The sequence below is a fragment of the Puma concolor genome, chromosome D4 (genome assembly GCF_028749965.1).
Source record: "Puma concolor isolate L17-30 chromosome D4, mPumCon1.1.hap2, whole genome shotgun sequence".
Taxonomy (NCBI): Eukaryota; Metazoa; Chordata; class Mammalia; order Carnivora; family Felidae; genus Puma; species Puma concolor.
The window spans coordinates 87,953,470-87,967,440 of record NC_141679.1 but is presented as its reverse complement, the minus strand read 5'-3'; the positions used below and the strand labels follow the sequence as shown (position 1 = coordinate 87,967,440).

Sequence of the window (13,971 nt, the reverse complement as noted above, 5' to 3'; positions counted from 1 at the left end):
GCGCCGCCTGCCGGCCGCGGGACGCCGCCAGGGCGTCCCGCCCGCTCCCGGCTGGGTCAGCCCCCTTCCTCGGAGCCCCGCCACCACCGGGTTCCCGCCCCTAACTTTCTCTTCGTCTTAGATCATTGGTGTAAAATGGGCTAGTCCCCAGCCTGTGGCCCCCACGGAGGCTTGGCCTTATCTAGAGTCACTATAAGAACGTAAAGCCTCATCCAAAGCTTGCCAAATTACAAATGACAGATGAATAAACCAAACATCTCTCAGGCCACCGCCGCTCAGCCAGAGTGGAGTTTTCTGTTTCAGCCAGAGCCACCGTTCTTCCCTTGTCCTAAAGAACCCATCTAAACAGGAGACACAATGAAACCCCAGGAAATAGCCCTGACTTCAGGAAAGCCAACCAGTGGGCACTAACTGCCCTGGGAACGGCTTGCCATTCCTGCGTAAGGAATCCTAGTATCCTGTGCTGACTAGCACTGTGCCAAGACTTCACTGAAAGGAGCCCGGTCCAAGGGGCTGCAAGGGAGTAGGGGGCAAATACTGAAGGTGGGTGATTTGCCGACTTGGAATAGGTGCCTTCTAGTGCTTTCACTGAGAGAAACTATGCCCGGTCCACTTTGCTCTGACCACCTCCCTCACGATGGAGTGGAAAAAGTGATAATGGCAGGCTGCGGGCAATCCTGCAATGGGAAACCGAATGACACCAACATAAGCAAAGGCAACTCGGTTCGGTGGGGCACATGCCTTCACTTCATAATCAGAGACAAGTCAAGCCACTTTTACACATATGCACATCAGAGTTGCCAAGGGCTTAGACAAGAATGGCACGCAGTAGGCTCTTCTAAATGAGGATTATTATCAAGGTGCGCTGAGCTGAATGTTAACCATAATTTAGAAGTCAGCTTCTGACTGCAGGTCATAGGTTTCGGGGAACGAAAACACAACTGGCAAAGCTTCCCTTTTCGGGAGAGTGTCTATCTCCCATCTTGAGAATCATTTGTCTACTCCTACAGCCCAGAAAGTGGAATTCTGTGGAAGAACTCAGAAATGATTCCCCAAGTTCGCTGTGTGTTTCACTGGCTCACTGGTCAAAAAGGGGAAGGAGTTCAGAGGTAGCAGGATCCAGGAGCCCCAGGCTGGGGCAAACCCACAAGGAACCTCCAGGCTGATGGAGGAATCTGACCAGAGAGCTGTATCCTATGCCTGACGGTGATAGTGTAATTTACGAAACAGTAACCCCTTGGAAAACTGAGGTTCCCTTCACATTCAACATCCAGTGGATGGTGAATGAATGGTGCAAACAACTCTCCAGCTAATTGGCTGTTAAAACTGTAAAAACATCAACCCGAAAGGAACGAAAACACTTCCTAGCAGGGCACATTAAATTTTTTTGTCTTTTCTACACCTTTCTTTTTTCCTTCCCTGTACTGCAAACATCAATCCATCTACATTTTGGATTCGCCTTTCTTCGGTAGTGTGAGTACACAACGTCACCAACTAGTCAGCTTGGCACATACCCTCCACTATTCTAATCACAAAGGTGCAACCCTCTTCCCCTCCGACCTGTTAAAAACTCAACTTATAAGTCTTCATGAACACAGTCACACATTCAGGAGGAAATGGTCACTGCAGGGGTGGGGGATGGGGGAGGGAATAGACTTTTCAAAAATGATTAAGATGTCCTCTTTAAAGAATTGGAATGGCTATTCATTGGACTCCTGAGAACTTGTCCTGATCTTCAGGAAATCCTGAAAAGTCTTTACCCTTTGCAACAGGATTCCATTCTTGCATGAGCCAGAAAGAGTTCATAGTCAAACCTAACAGAAAAGGCAGAAAAACCAAACCTATGTTTCTGGGGCCAAGTGAAACCATGAAACCAACCATTATGAAACAGTAATGATAATAAAGATTACCAAAAATTAATCTAGAAACACCAGTGACTAAAAATCCTCTGAAGCCCAAAAGGCCCCCCAAATCCATCAAGTCAAAAATCTGCAACTTAAATTTAGCAGCCAGAGAGCTAACACAAGTGAAACAGGCTTTAGCAGATGTCAGCCGGACAAGACAGGCAGGCTTATGGACCATTTAAACCCTACATCCTAGAGCCTGAGCTGGGCGAAACTGTAGGGGCAGGTCACAGAGGTCAGAGAACAGTTAAGTCTTTTAGAAATCAGGACATCGAAGGAGAAACGATCTACCAACTGGAGGGAGGGTCTAAAATAGAAGATTCCGTTAGGTTTGAAATGAAATGTAAACATCTATTACCAGCTACTGCCCTCCATGCCCCAGTTCATGTAGCTATTCCCTCATAAACAGAGTTTGGCACAGCTTTGAAGTTTGGAAGAGGGAGTCCCCTTCCCAGAGAAACTACCTCAACAGCCACCATTTATTTACCCCTTTCCTTTGAAATGTCCTTGTAGCAAAGGAGCTTTAAGCCATTCATCTGGCACTTTACAACACACACTTGCCTGAGGGCCAGCCCAGAGCTCCTTTTGCAGTCGGGCCCAAAGCACACCTGCTACACTGTAGCCACTTTTTCCTTTCTCCCAGCCTAGCATTCCCCTCACGCCCTTTGCAGGCACAGGGCAATCTAAAAGGTGATGGCAATAGTTGGGAGGACTTTTATCTTTTAAGGGCTGATTTTTTTTTTTTTTTTAACCACATTCCCAAAAACAAAAGAACATTCTATAGTCCGACTAAAGGGACCTATAACCGGACAGCCCTACTCAACGGCCCTTAAGTCAGTTTTCCTAAAGATGTAACTCTGTGAAACAATAATTACAGGCCTACTGAATGAGCAATTCATTCAAGTGACTATATTTCCCCCTCAGCAAAGAGCCCTTTAAATGTTTTGACTTCGACCTGAAAAATACTCAATCCCTTCACGAACTGACTACATCCCAAAGAAGTTATTTTCCCGTGACCTTTATACATACCCTTTCGGATAGATGTCGCTTCGGCTATACTGCTGGAGGATATGAAGAGTTTACCCCCTTCCCCAGTCACTATGAACACAAACCACACAGAAAAACTAGCTTATCATCTGAACCCAAAAGCAAGTAACATTTCTCTACAAAACAAGGAGAATGACCCCAGTCAAAAAAAATCTTTATGTTCCTTTATTGGAGCAAGATTCCTGACCGGTATACAGTGATGTAATTACTAAACATGACCTGTGCAGAAATTACATACTATCCATCTAGACAGGTTTTCATTACACTTTGCCTATCGATGGAATAGTTCCATTTATAAAGTTTTATACATCAAAAAGCTTTGAATTTGACCAGGCTGTCCATGAATTCATCTCTGAAAAAGTTAAGTGGCATTTAATTTTAGCTACTATAATTTACAGCATTAAAAAGCTTATGCATTAGGTAGCTTCCCAAAATGTTATTCTATGCACAACGGCATTTAGCAGAGCCGAGCCCGTCATTCTCACCCAGATTCACACAGACAGGTCTCGCTTGAGAGCTACGTGCTAAATAGCTAGTACTTTGAGACAAAAGTACTCCTGAGTTTACCACCAGTACGGACTTCTTGTCTGAGAGTCTGTCTTCTCAGCCACGTTTCATGGTGCCAATGAAGGCACGCCAGCAACTGCCCTGTGTGTAATTCGGCATTAGAGCACCAGGTCTGTCTGACAGTGGTGGCAGGCACTAGAATTATATCCAGGTAAATAAAGGCCCATTTTCGAAAATGCCAATTCGAGATACAAATCAAGGGCACAGCATAATCATAACGGACTTCTGGGCAATCTGGTACCCCGACTGAGGTGGAGAATTTCAGAAACTGACGGCAAATCGTACCCATGATGGTTCCCGGATTTGGAGACATTAATACATTGATTCAAATCCCTTTCTCAGTCCACACAAGCCCTGAGGTCACCCTGCAAAGTGCGTATCAAAAAACACGGAGTCAGGGTGACAAAGTTTGACAATACGTTACACAAGTCAAACTTGGAAAATCATAATTAAATACACCTGTTCTGAGAGAAAAGCATCAAAATCCTTTGTGTACACATTTAGTTTTATTGTAACAAAGCAACTTGTACACTTTTAACGTTTAAAACTGAGCATCTTTCCTTTCCAGTGAAACAAAAAGAAAATTTAAAAATAAACAGGAACAAAATTACAAGAGAATGTCAATTCCAGATAAGATCCTACAGGTTCTGCTGATTCTCCCATCGAGTGGCAGGGCTCAAATCATCATTAGGAGAGAATTTTATTTTAAAAGTGTCATCTTCAACTGCCAGGATGTCCGTTAAACATCACAATTAAACATGCCAAAGGAGAAGCCATGTTGTCAAAATGCCCACTTAACCCACCCAAACATCTCAAACCCACCCTTTGCTGACCTTCTATAACCCCATTTTTTTAAGTTTTTTTTTCTTTTTTTTAAACAAGAGAAAGTAGACAGATACATGTTGGTAAATGCTAACTGTCCATATTCACATAGAGACACAGTGTAATCTCTGAGCCCAATATACAGAGAAAGGAGGAAAAAAGCTAGAATTCTATGCACTACTACACAGGGGCCTAGCACCCTCCAGCTTCCAGCAGAGCTAAGGGAGCAGAAGGTTTTTCTTTTTTCCCACAGAGCACGGTGGTGTTGATTCCATAAAGTTTTTGTTGAGACAGGAAGGGATAAAAATGAATTTGGAACAGAAAGGGGTAGAGATTCTTTTCCCACTGTATTCTGCTCAAGGTATTTCCCCCCAAAATAAGTTGAGAACCATGGTATAAAGGGAGAGAAAAGAGACTTCAAAAAACAGGGCGAATGAGCACAAGAGGAGGAGGGGGAAAAAAAAAAAAAAGACTGCAAGTTGCTCCCAGGGACTGGAGAAAATTAAAAAAGGAAGGTTGGAATCCATCAGTCGTCTTCTCCTTCATCCTCCTGTAAGAAAGAAAAGTGGGCAGTTAATCTCCAGGGTTAATTCTAAGGTCATTCCCCAACATTCGTACGGACACTCATGGACTTCCATAGGACACACTGATGCACTACGGGGACATGTCATTTTACGAACGAAGCCACAAATCGGTCTGTATCCAATCTCAATTGAACAACCCAGTGATGCTGTTTCACATAAATTAGTTAACTTTTCAGCGCTAACCAAAATCTGACCTCTTTCACACCAAGTAAAACAAACCAAGCAACAACCTATTTCTATCTGACTAGAAGGATTTTACTGTTTGTCCAAAACATGCAAATCTGCTATTTAGATTTCTCAGAATCTGACCAGCTGCACTACCCATATCACTTTCGTTAAGTACTAGTTAGGGGAAGGGCAGAACAGAGTACGAACCACAAAAGCAGAACTGGTTACAGTTAAAAATCACTGATATAAGGACTTGATTAAAACTTTCTTTCATCTCGAAAAACTAGCTCATCTCACCTACAAATCCTCCCACCATTGGCCACACCTCTATTACACAATATATACAACCCACAAAATAACAGGGTAAGTTCTTTCAAGATTGGTCTTCTTTGGACTTAACCAAATTCTTTTTTACCTCTCCTTCCTCCCCCTCATCATCATCTTCATCTTCTTCACCTTCATCCTCATCTCCTTCTTCATCAATATCTTCCAATCCTTCTTCTTCTTCATCATCATCATCATCTTCTTCTCCTTCCCCTTCTTCGTCATCCATATCAGGAACCTTCAAAAACAAAAACAAAAACAAAAAACAAAAAAACAAACTACCTTAGGAATTCATTTTCCAACAAATGAGACAGATACAACCTTGAATTAAAAAAACATTCTCGACTCACCAAGTAGTACTGTAAAGGATTGGGCCAAATATCATCTTTGATGACCTCCCCTAACTCATCTGCACCCGCATCAGAATGGTCAGTAAACCAGGTGAAAAAGCTCTCTGGTTCCTCATGCTGTCTCTTCCTGCTGGCTTTATTCTGCGTTTGACTTGAACGTTTCGTCAAATCCTAAACGAAGACAGAAGAACTTCTGACATAGGTTCTCCACAACACTTAAATTTCCCTCTAACTTAAGATTTTAACACAAAAGCGGGGGGGGGGGGGGAGTGGGAATCACACTAGTATGTCATCTATACTTGTCATCTAAAAGAAATTATAAAACGTACAGCAGATAAAAACAAAGTCCTAAAATTCTAGGTCTGCAAAGACGTCAAATTTTTACAAAAAGCTTCTCCTATAAAGGGGCCGTCTAAATTTCACTACTTTACATACAAAATTAGTTCCACTTTGACAACCACTACCCATAACACAGTATAATTGAAAATGGGTTCACTGCATAAATGTAGATATAAATGCAATCTGGCAAGTACCAAGCCATTTGAAAAGCTCAGTAACCCATGTAGGAATCAAAGAAATTTAGCCCGTTTCTTGAAAAACTCAACACAATAATCTGACAGCTCCAAGCTATTGTATTTGGCTCTAACACATTGGAGGGTTTTTTTGTTTTTGTTTTTCTTTTTCTTTTTTTTACATCTTAAGGGTTTGCACTTAACACATTACCAAAGCACCAAGCATTGGTAAGAGGTTCAACTAAACCAAAATACACAAAATGATACTTTTGCCCAACATTCCTCAAATACCTTTCCAGATTTCCATTTGATTTCAGTGGACTTTGAAGATGGATCACCACTCTCATTCAGATGAAATTCTTTGGAGAGAACTTTATTTTCGAAGTAAGGGTTTTCATCAAAATACTACAATAAAGAATTGAGAATTGGAAATCAATACAAACAGCTCTTCTAACCAAAGCTTAAATTAACTTCCACAGTGGCAAACAAGATCACTTATTGATACTTACAAAATCTATTCTGTAACCTGATTTAATATCTTCAAATTCTGTCACTTCAACTCTTGTCAAATAATGCAGAGCCTCTTCATCCTCCTCCCCAAGCAGTGCAGACACTGGACCAGCAAATTACAGGTCAAATGGATATTAAACAGACAATATTAACAAACAATTCAAGTGATGCCTTTTAAAATTTTCCAAATTTAGTGAGCGTCTTTGATTTCATAAATCCATTAATTGCAAACCAGATGGCTCAGTGTCAGGGCTGTCACTATCTTTTACCAAATAATTAAAGGGAATCTCAAGTTAGAATATAGTCTCTTCTAAATAGAGAAAGCATTAAATGCAAGCTTCCCGAGTGTTTTAATCTCTGCATGTAACGAACATGTCGGACTAAGCTCTCAAGCAAAGTCCCCCCAACTCTTTAACGAATGGACACCCCATACCCTGCAACAGTGCTCTGCCACAACATACCTTGTGGATGGTTGACAAATGTTGTTACCCAAAAATTTGGGATTTTGGCGATCAATTCCGACCTCTTCTGAAAAAATGGTTGGCGGAGTTTGTTATATTTCTGTTCTACTTTCAAAATCTCCTCACTGGCTTGTTCATTAAGTCTGAAGCAAATGAAAAACCACGTTGACAATTACAATATTTGACAAATACAAAAACTGCCGAAACTACAGAATATTTACTTTTTAGCTTTAGAACAGTACAAAGTACTCACTCATAATAACCAGAACACCTAGATTTTTGGAGTGAAAGACGTCAAAACTAAGATGACAAATTGAGCTACTTCACCAACATACACTCAACAGTTGACAGTTCCTAAAGTAGCCCAACTGAGCATTCTGGTAACATTGTATATTTAAGTTGCCAACTCTATCACCACGCTAACTTCACTTGTTTCCCTCAGGCAGATTAAGTTTACAAAAAAAAAAAAAAAAAAAAAAGTTGCTGATCAAGTAACAAAGTTATAACCCAAGCAGGAGCAACACTGATGCCATAATGCCAAACTATCAGAAGCTCAGGCACCGCAATTCAGACAACTTGTAGCCTCTGAAAGCAAACCCAAAGGTCAATGAATATACTTTCTTCAAACTTTTTGATCAACAGAAATATTTCACAGAAAAATAACACTGACCTTCCAAAAATATTTCTAAGTTGTAATCATCTCCACTTGGCCAGTGGATACAGATTTATTTGACCATAGTTTCAATGATCACCAGGCCGTAAGCTGCATCTCAAAAAACTTCTCCAAAGTAAACTAAGAAAAACTTTACCTGTCTATTTCATTTTGTACTTCATCAATATGTTCAATTGCTTCTTGCTGTTCTTTTTCTGCAAGAAAAAGGTGCATAGGACTCAATACTAATTAGAACATAAAATTAGTTTTCCTGATGTTAACACGACCGGTGACGTGAGTTATACCAATAAAGCAGTTTTTAAAAAAGAAACTGCCTACTACAAGGCATGCTCTCCACGTGTTCACGCCTCTAGTTAACAAATTATTGTTTAATTAAGACTATTCACAAATCATACAATCTGCTAAGCTACGCAAGTCTGCAGCACTTTTTCGAGAGTTCCCTTACAAAAAGGAGACCAATTATTAAAGTTTCTCTTACGAAAGGTAGTGAATAAGCCTTATTCAGAGATTCTTACTGTTTGCTATTCATCACATTATGTATACCTGCTACACAATAGTGCCAGCTGTTAAGGCCAATTCGCAAACCGACCCGTGACAATAAGGAAAAGGAGGACACCACCTAGCTGGGCGGTAGGATCGCTTCTCACACAAAGTTGCAAATACTGCTCAGCATCGATCACAGTGAAGACCTCAGACGTGCCTGACAGATAAGGACCTCGGATCTGCCCCACCGTCGTAAACACTCGACTCTCCCTCCTTCGAACAGGAGCCCCGGGATCCGACCCCGACCCCTCTCTCCCCTCCAACCCAATTTCAGGCGGGCTTGGCTCCGAGGCGGCCCCACACGATTTTGGAGCACACTTACAGGAAGCCAGCGCGGAGTCAGGAAACTACGAGCCACAGAGGGGAGAGGAGGAAAAGGGGGTGTGCTTCGGGGAGGGTGCCCTTTTGTCCGGTGAGGACTGCAGCACCCACAAAGCTAAGTGGGCGTGAAGGGGCCCGATCGCGCGGTTCACTTCCGGTAACCATCCCGGCTTTGGCGGCCCCCCTGCCGGGAAAGCCCTCGCTGCCAGGGCTGGGAGGGTCGCCGCGGGCCGTCGCAAAGCCCCTCCGACACGCCGGCCCGCCGGGCCAGGCTTCCCCGCGCCCTGCCGCGACGGGCTGGCCGCCCCACGTGGGAAGCGTGCCCGGGGCCGGCCGGAGCATCCTCCCGGGCGGCCGGGGCCCAGCGCGCGGCCGGCCGCGTGCTTCCCCGCGCCCCCACCCCGCCCCAGCTCGAGGCGCAGGGCCGCGCCGGGGCCGGCCTCCGGGCGCGGGTGCGGGGGCGCCGCCCGCAGGCCGGGCGCGCAGGCGGGGGGAGCCGCGCGGAGGCCCGGCCGCGGGGCCGCGTCCGGCCGCACCATGTGGCGGCGGCGGCGGCGGCTGATGGGAGCGAGGCATCATGGCGGAGCACAATAAAGAGAGGCTTCTCGGGAGGGAGGGAGGGGGAGGAGAGCGAGGGAGGGGGGAGAGGAAGGGGGGGTCTCCTCCGCCCGCGCCGAGAGCAGGCCGCAGCGCCCCCGCCTCGCAGCGCCGTCCGCCGCCGCGGCGCCACCCCGGCCCCGGCCCCGCGCGCACAAAAAAGGGCGCCGAGGCGCGCGCCGGCCCGTCCGCCCGGCGCCCCCCGCGCGCCCCGGGCCCCGCCGGCGGCCTGCGGGCCGGGCGGGCGGCGAAGATGGCGGCGCGGGCCGGCCCCCGCCTCGCCTGCTCCTCACCTGAGGTCTCGTCGGCCCCGTCGTGGTTGGAGTTGAGCTCCTTTTTACTGACTTTGGCCGCCGGCGCCGACATGGTGCTGCTCCGCGGTCGGGGGGGGAGCGGGGAGGGGGAGAGAAGGGAAGGCGAAGGGGGCGGGCAGCGGCTTCCCCTCACGCCACACGCGCGGGCGCTCGCTCGGTCCGGCCGCCTCCTCCCGGCGCTCGCTAGCTCGCTCGCTCCCTCGCTCGCTCGCTCTCCCTCCCCCTGGCTCGCGCGCGCTGCCCTCGCGGCCTGACGACGAGGGAGGGGCTGGGGCGGCGTGCCGGGCCCCGGCCCGGGCTCCTGCTTACGGAGGGGAGGCGGCGGCGGGCGGGCGGGCAGGCGGCTCGGCTCCCTCACTCACGCTCCGCGGTCCAGCTCGCTGCTCGCTCTCCCCGAGCCGCCTCCTCCTCCACCTCCTCCTCCTCCTCACGGCGAGGGGGGGGGGGGGCGGCGGCAGGGCGCAGGCGCGCCAGGCCCCGCGCGTACGCCCCGCCCCCGGCCGGAGAGGCTCGCGCCGCGTCGCCATTGGCTAGGGTGCCGGGACGAGGGGGCGGAGCCGCGGCGAGGAGACACAGGGCCTGGCCGAGAGGCGGGAGGAAGGAACGCCGCGACGTACGGGGCCGGCCCCCCGCGCCGCGCTCCCCTCCCCCGCTTTCCCCTTCTCCAGCCCGACCCGGGACATTTGCGCGCTACGGGCGCGCGGCGGCCCAAGGGGCGGGGCCTTGCCGGGCTGCGTGCAGCACCCCCCCCCCCCCCCCCCCCCCCCCGGGCAGGCGCGTCACGTGGTGGCGGAGCGGCTTCCCTTCTCGGTGGGGTGGCGCGGGGCGCAGGGGAGAGGGGTGTTACAGCCCCCCAGAAGTGCAGGCCTTGTAGTAGCCTAGCTTCACAGCGGGGCCCGAAAATACACCCACCCCGGGTTCGGCGCCCTGGGACGCTGCTGGGGCATCGTCCCTCTTCGTGGGTGAAGAAGGAAGGCGGCATCTCCATCCTATTTTCCAGTTGGGGAAGATGCCCTTCGGACTCACTCGGGCTTGTTTGTAAACCCTGAAGCTCTCCACTCCACTTAGAAGGCCTTTTCCTGGCTTCTAGTCCAAGCCTCTGCCAAGAAGGCTGTGTGCACTTGAGCAAGTCACTTTTCCCCTCTCTGTACCCGTTTCTGTTATGAAGTTACATAATGCAAAAAAAGGCTGAAAGGGGGAACATTGTATCAAGTGGTGACTTTTAGGCAGAGCCGCGCCAAACTGGAAGTCTGAAGGCAAGAAGTTGCCACGTTCACCCGCGGGTCTTTTTTTTGCCCGAGTCGGTGTTTAAATGGTTGCAAGAAACAGCAGAGTGCTGATCGGCCAGTCCCAGCAACAGGAGTAAATCGCATTGAGGCGCACAACTGCCCGAAGGAAGGCCGTGGGCGTTTAGTTCGTTTCGCACCTTCAGAGCTAGGACCTACAGCACCTTGCAGTAGAGTGCAAGCCTTTTGAGCCACTAAGTAAGGCCAAGGCATTTCTGTTTTTGTTTTTTTTTTTTTTAACGTTTTTTTAAATTTATTTTTGAGACAGGGAGAGACAGAGCATGAACAGGGAAGGGTCAGAGAGAGGGAGACACAGAATCTGAAACAGGCTCCAGGCTCCGAGCTGTCAGCACAGGGCCCGACGCGGGGCTCGAACTCACGGACCGAGAGATCATGACCTGAGCCAAAGTCGGCCGCTTAAACTACTGAGCCACCCAGGCGCCCCAAGGCATTTCTGTTTAAATAATGCTTTCCAGGGGCACCTGGGTGGCTCAGTCGGTTGGGCGTCCGTCTCTTGGTTTTGGCTCAAGTCATGATCTCTCAGTTTCTTGGGTTCAACCCGCATTGGGCTCTTCCCTGACAGTGTGAAGCCTGCTTAGGATTCTCTCTTTCTCTCTCTCTCTCTCTCTCTCTCTCTCTCTGCTTTTCCCCCACTTGTGCGGTCTCTGTCTCTCTCAAAATAAATAAATAAACTTAAAAAAAAAAATGCTTTCCAGGTAATGCAAATGCACCTCTGCTTTACTCCCTCGTCCAGAGCCCCAAGGAGGTGGACCACAAAAAGCCTGAAATCTCTCCCTGGGCCTTTGTAAGCAGAACTTGGGGTTGGAGTATTTGCCTTTCAGCACTCACATTTTACTGTCGGCTCTTAAAGCTCAAGTAGTATCTTTAATGTTCAAGACGGTCCATTGGTGGGTGATCGATAATGATAAATGTTAAATAAATGGCATACACTCCATGGGTAGAGAATACAAATGTCTTCTTAGGACTTTCCCCCAAACCCAGAAATTCAACTAATCCTTTCCCTCCAAAACCATCCTTAACTGAGCCCAGCTCAGTCCCGTACCTGTCTCAGTTGGACAGGCTTCTTAAAGGAAGAATTATGAGCACCGAAGAGAAGCTGGTAAATGTTTGACAACCAGCTCCCAGAAGAGGAAAAAACACACCAAAATGCCTGATTTGTAGCATTTGCTGTTTTCAGTGGTGTATAAATATTCTCACCATGGCCAATTTCCTGCCACCACTGTGATGTCACTGAACAGCACTGGAATAAAATACCAGGCTCTCGTGCACTGCTGAAACGTGTACCATGGGCCACAGGCTGTGATAAGTGCATGCGCTTTCTCCTTTAATCCTTGCAAAATACAAGGTAGGCATTAATATCCTTATCTCACAGCTAAATTCAATTTTTTTTTTTTAATGTAAGTGGCAGAACTACAATTCTAAGCCATGCTAGTGGATAGCAAGGTCCCTTCCCTAAGACCGGTCTTCCATTCTTTGACATGACATCTGACATGGGGGTTCAGTGTGCACCTAGACACAAAATAATACTCACCCTTCCTAAGTGTGATGTGCCTCTTAATTTTCTACTCTATTTTATTTTCTTTAAATGCAGGTCAAACTCCACTAAATTGATTTTGTGACCCACTAATGGGATGAAACAGTCTGAAGAACACTGTGCTGAGGACTGCTGTTTTCAGACGAAGCCCGCTTACAGCCTTTGAGTACCAGTGACCCAGAGCACCTGTTTCCCACGCATCCGCAGGGACTCCGGGGAGCCTTGTAATGCCTTCTGCTTAGGCAGCGGGCTTCAGGTCTCCTTTCCAACCACCCCTAGCCCTTAGACCCATCCTGCTCGTCTTCCTGACCTCTCCCGCAACACTTCTCAAGACGAATGCAGGGAGCACGCACTAGGAAGTGGAAGAGAAAGAGAAAGCAAAAGGCGAAAGTCTCAGTAAGCAAGGGAGTGACATGGACACACCAAGAGATAAGTCACCCACGGTGAATTCGTCACTGTGGTCTCCCCCTCTCCAACGTGAAGAGCTCTGCATTCTCTCCTTGGCCTCTCACCTCCCTCCAGACACTCCTCCCTCTCCTCTCCTCCCCAGCTTCCTTTGAAGAAGGAGAGCCCTGCAGCTTAAAGATTGGAGGAGAGATGCAGGCATTCTCAACCACGCAGCAGTGTCCCGAGATGACTGGGAAATCTTCACTAGGATGATCTCCAAAACCTACCCCCTTCCACCTCTCTGAGCCTCCTTTTTTTCTGATCTGTAAAATGGGATTCTTCCCAGCTTCAGTTATGAGGGCTGATGGATAGAGAAGTGCTCGGCACCGTGCCTGGCTGGCTGGTGCCCAGTTGAGTGGCATGAGCTGTCATTTGGACTTAGATGAACCACCTTGGAGGAACTATGGTTGTACCTTCCGATCCTTTCTAGTCCTGTTGATTCTCCCAAGAAGCTAAACAGAAGGTGACCAGGAGGACTCATACACATGTTACTGCTCGCAAGTGGGAAGATATTTACTATCCATCAAGAGCACTGATTATGAGCCATCCGATGTGTTGAGTGTTCCCTATCTATTTAGGCTGCACAGCAAACCTAACAGATGGGTTCTGTTGAGCCCGTCTTACAGAAGAAGGAAGCACAGGTTATGTCACTTGCCCTCAAAAATCACACAGCCAGGGGCGCCTGGGTGGCACAGTCGGTTGAGCGTCCGACTTCAGCCAGGTCACGATCTCGCGGTCCGTGAGTTCGAGCCCCGCGTCAGGCTCTGGGCTGATGGCTCAGAGCCTGGAGCCTGTTTCCGATTCTGTGTCTCCCTCTCTCTCTGCCCCTCCCCCGTTCATGCTCTGTCTCTCTCTGTCCCAAAAATAAATAAACGTTGAAAAAAAAAAAATCACACAGCCAGGCGAAGCCAGGTGTCCAACCCTAGCTGTCCAGCTTTACCATGGGGGGGGGGGGTTGGGTATCAGCTGGGCAGGTCTTTTGCATC

The 13,971-nt window shown here is 48.1% G+C and overlaps 1 protein-coding gene across 1 annotated transcript; it reads right to left on the bottom strand.

The window, feature by feature from the left end:
- Positions 1–3,100: 3,100 nt before the first annotated feature.
- SET (SET nuclear proto-oncogene) lies at positions 3,101–10,122 on the bottom strand. Its single transcript, XM_086684199.1, has 8 exons — positions 9,677–10,122; positions 8,059–8,116; positions 7,250–7,392; positions 6,788–6,891; positions 6,570–6,683; positions 5,767–5,937; positions 5,508–5,654; positions 3,101–4,890 (listed from the first exon to the last, which is right to left on the bottom strand). Exons 1-8 carry the CDS (start codon positions 9,747–9,749, stop codon positions 4,867–4,869), a joined length of 834 nt encoding a protein of 277 aa, XP_086540325.1. The 5' UTR covers positions 9,750–10,122; the 3' UTR covers positions 3,101–4,866.
- Positions 10,123–13,971: the final 3,849 nt, after the last annotated feature.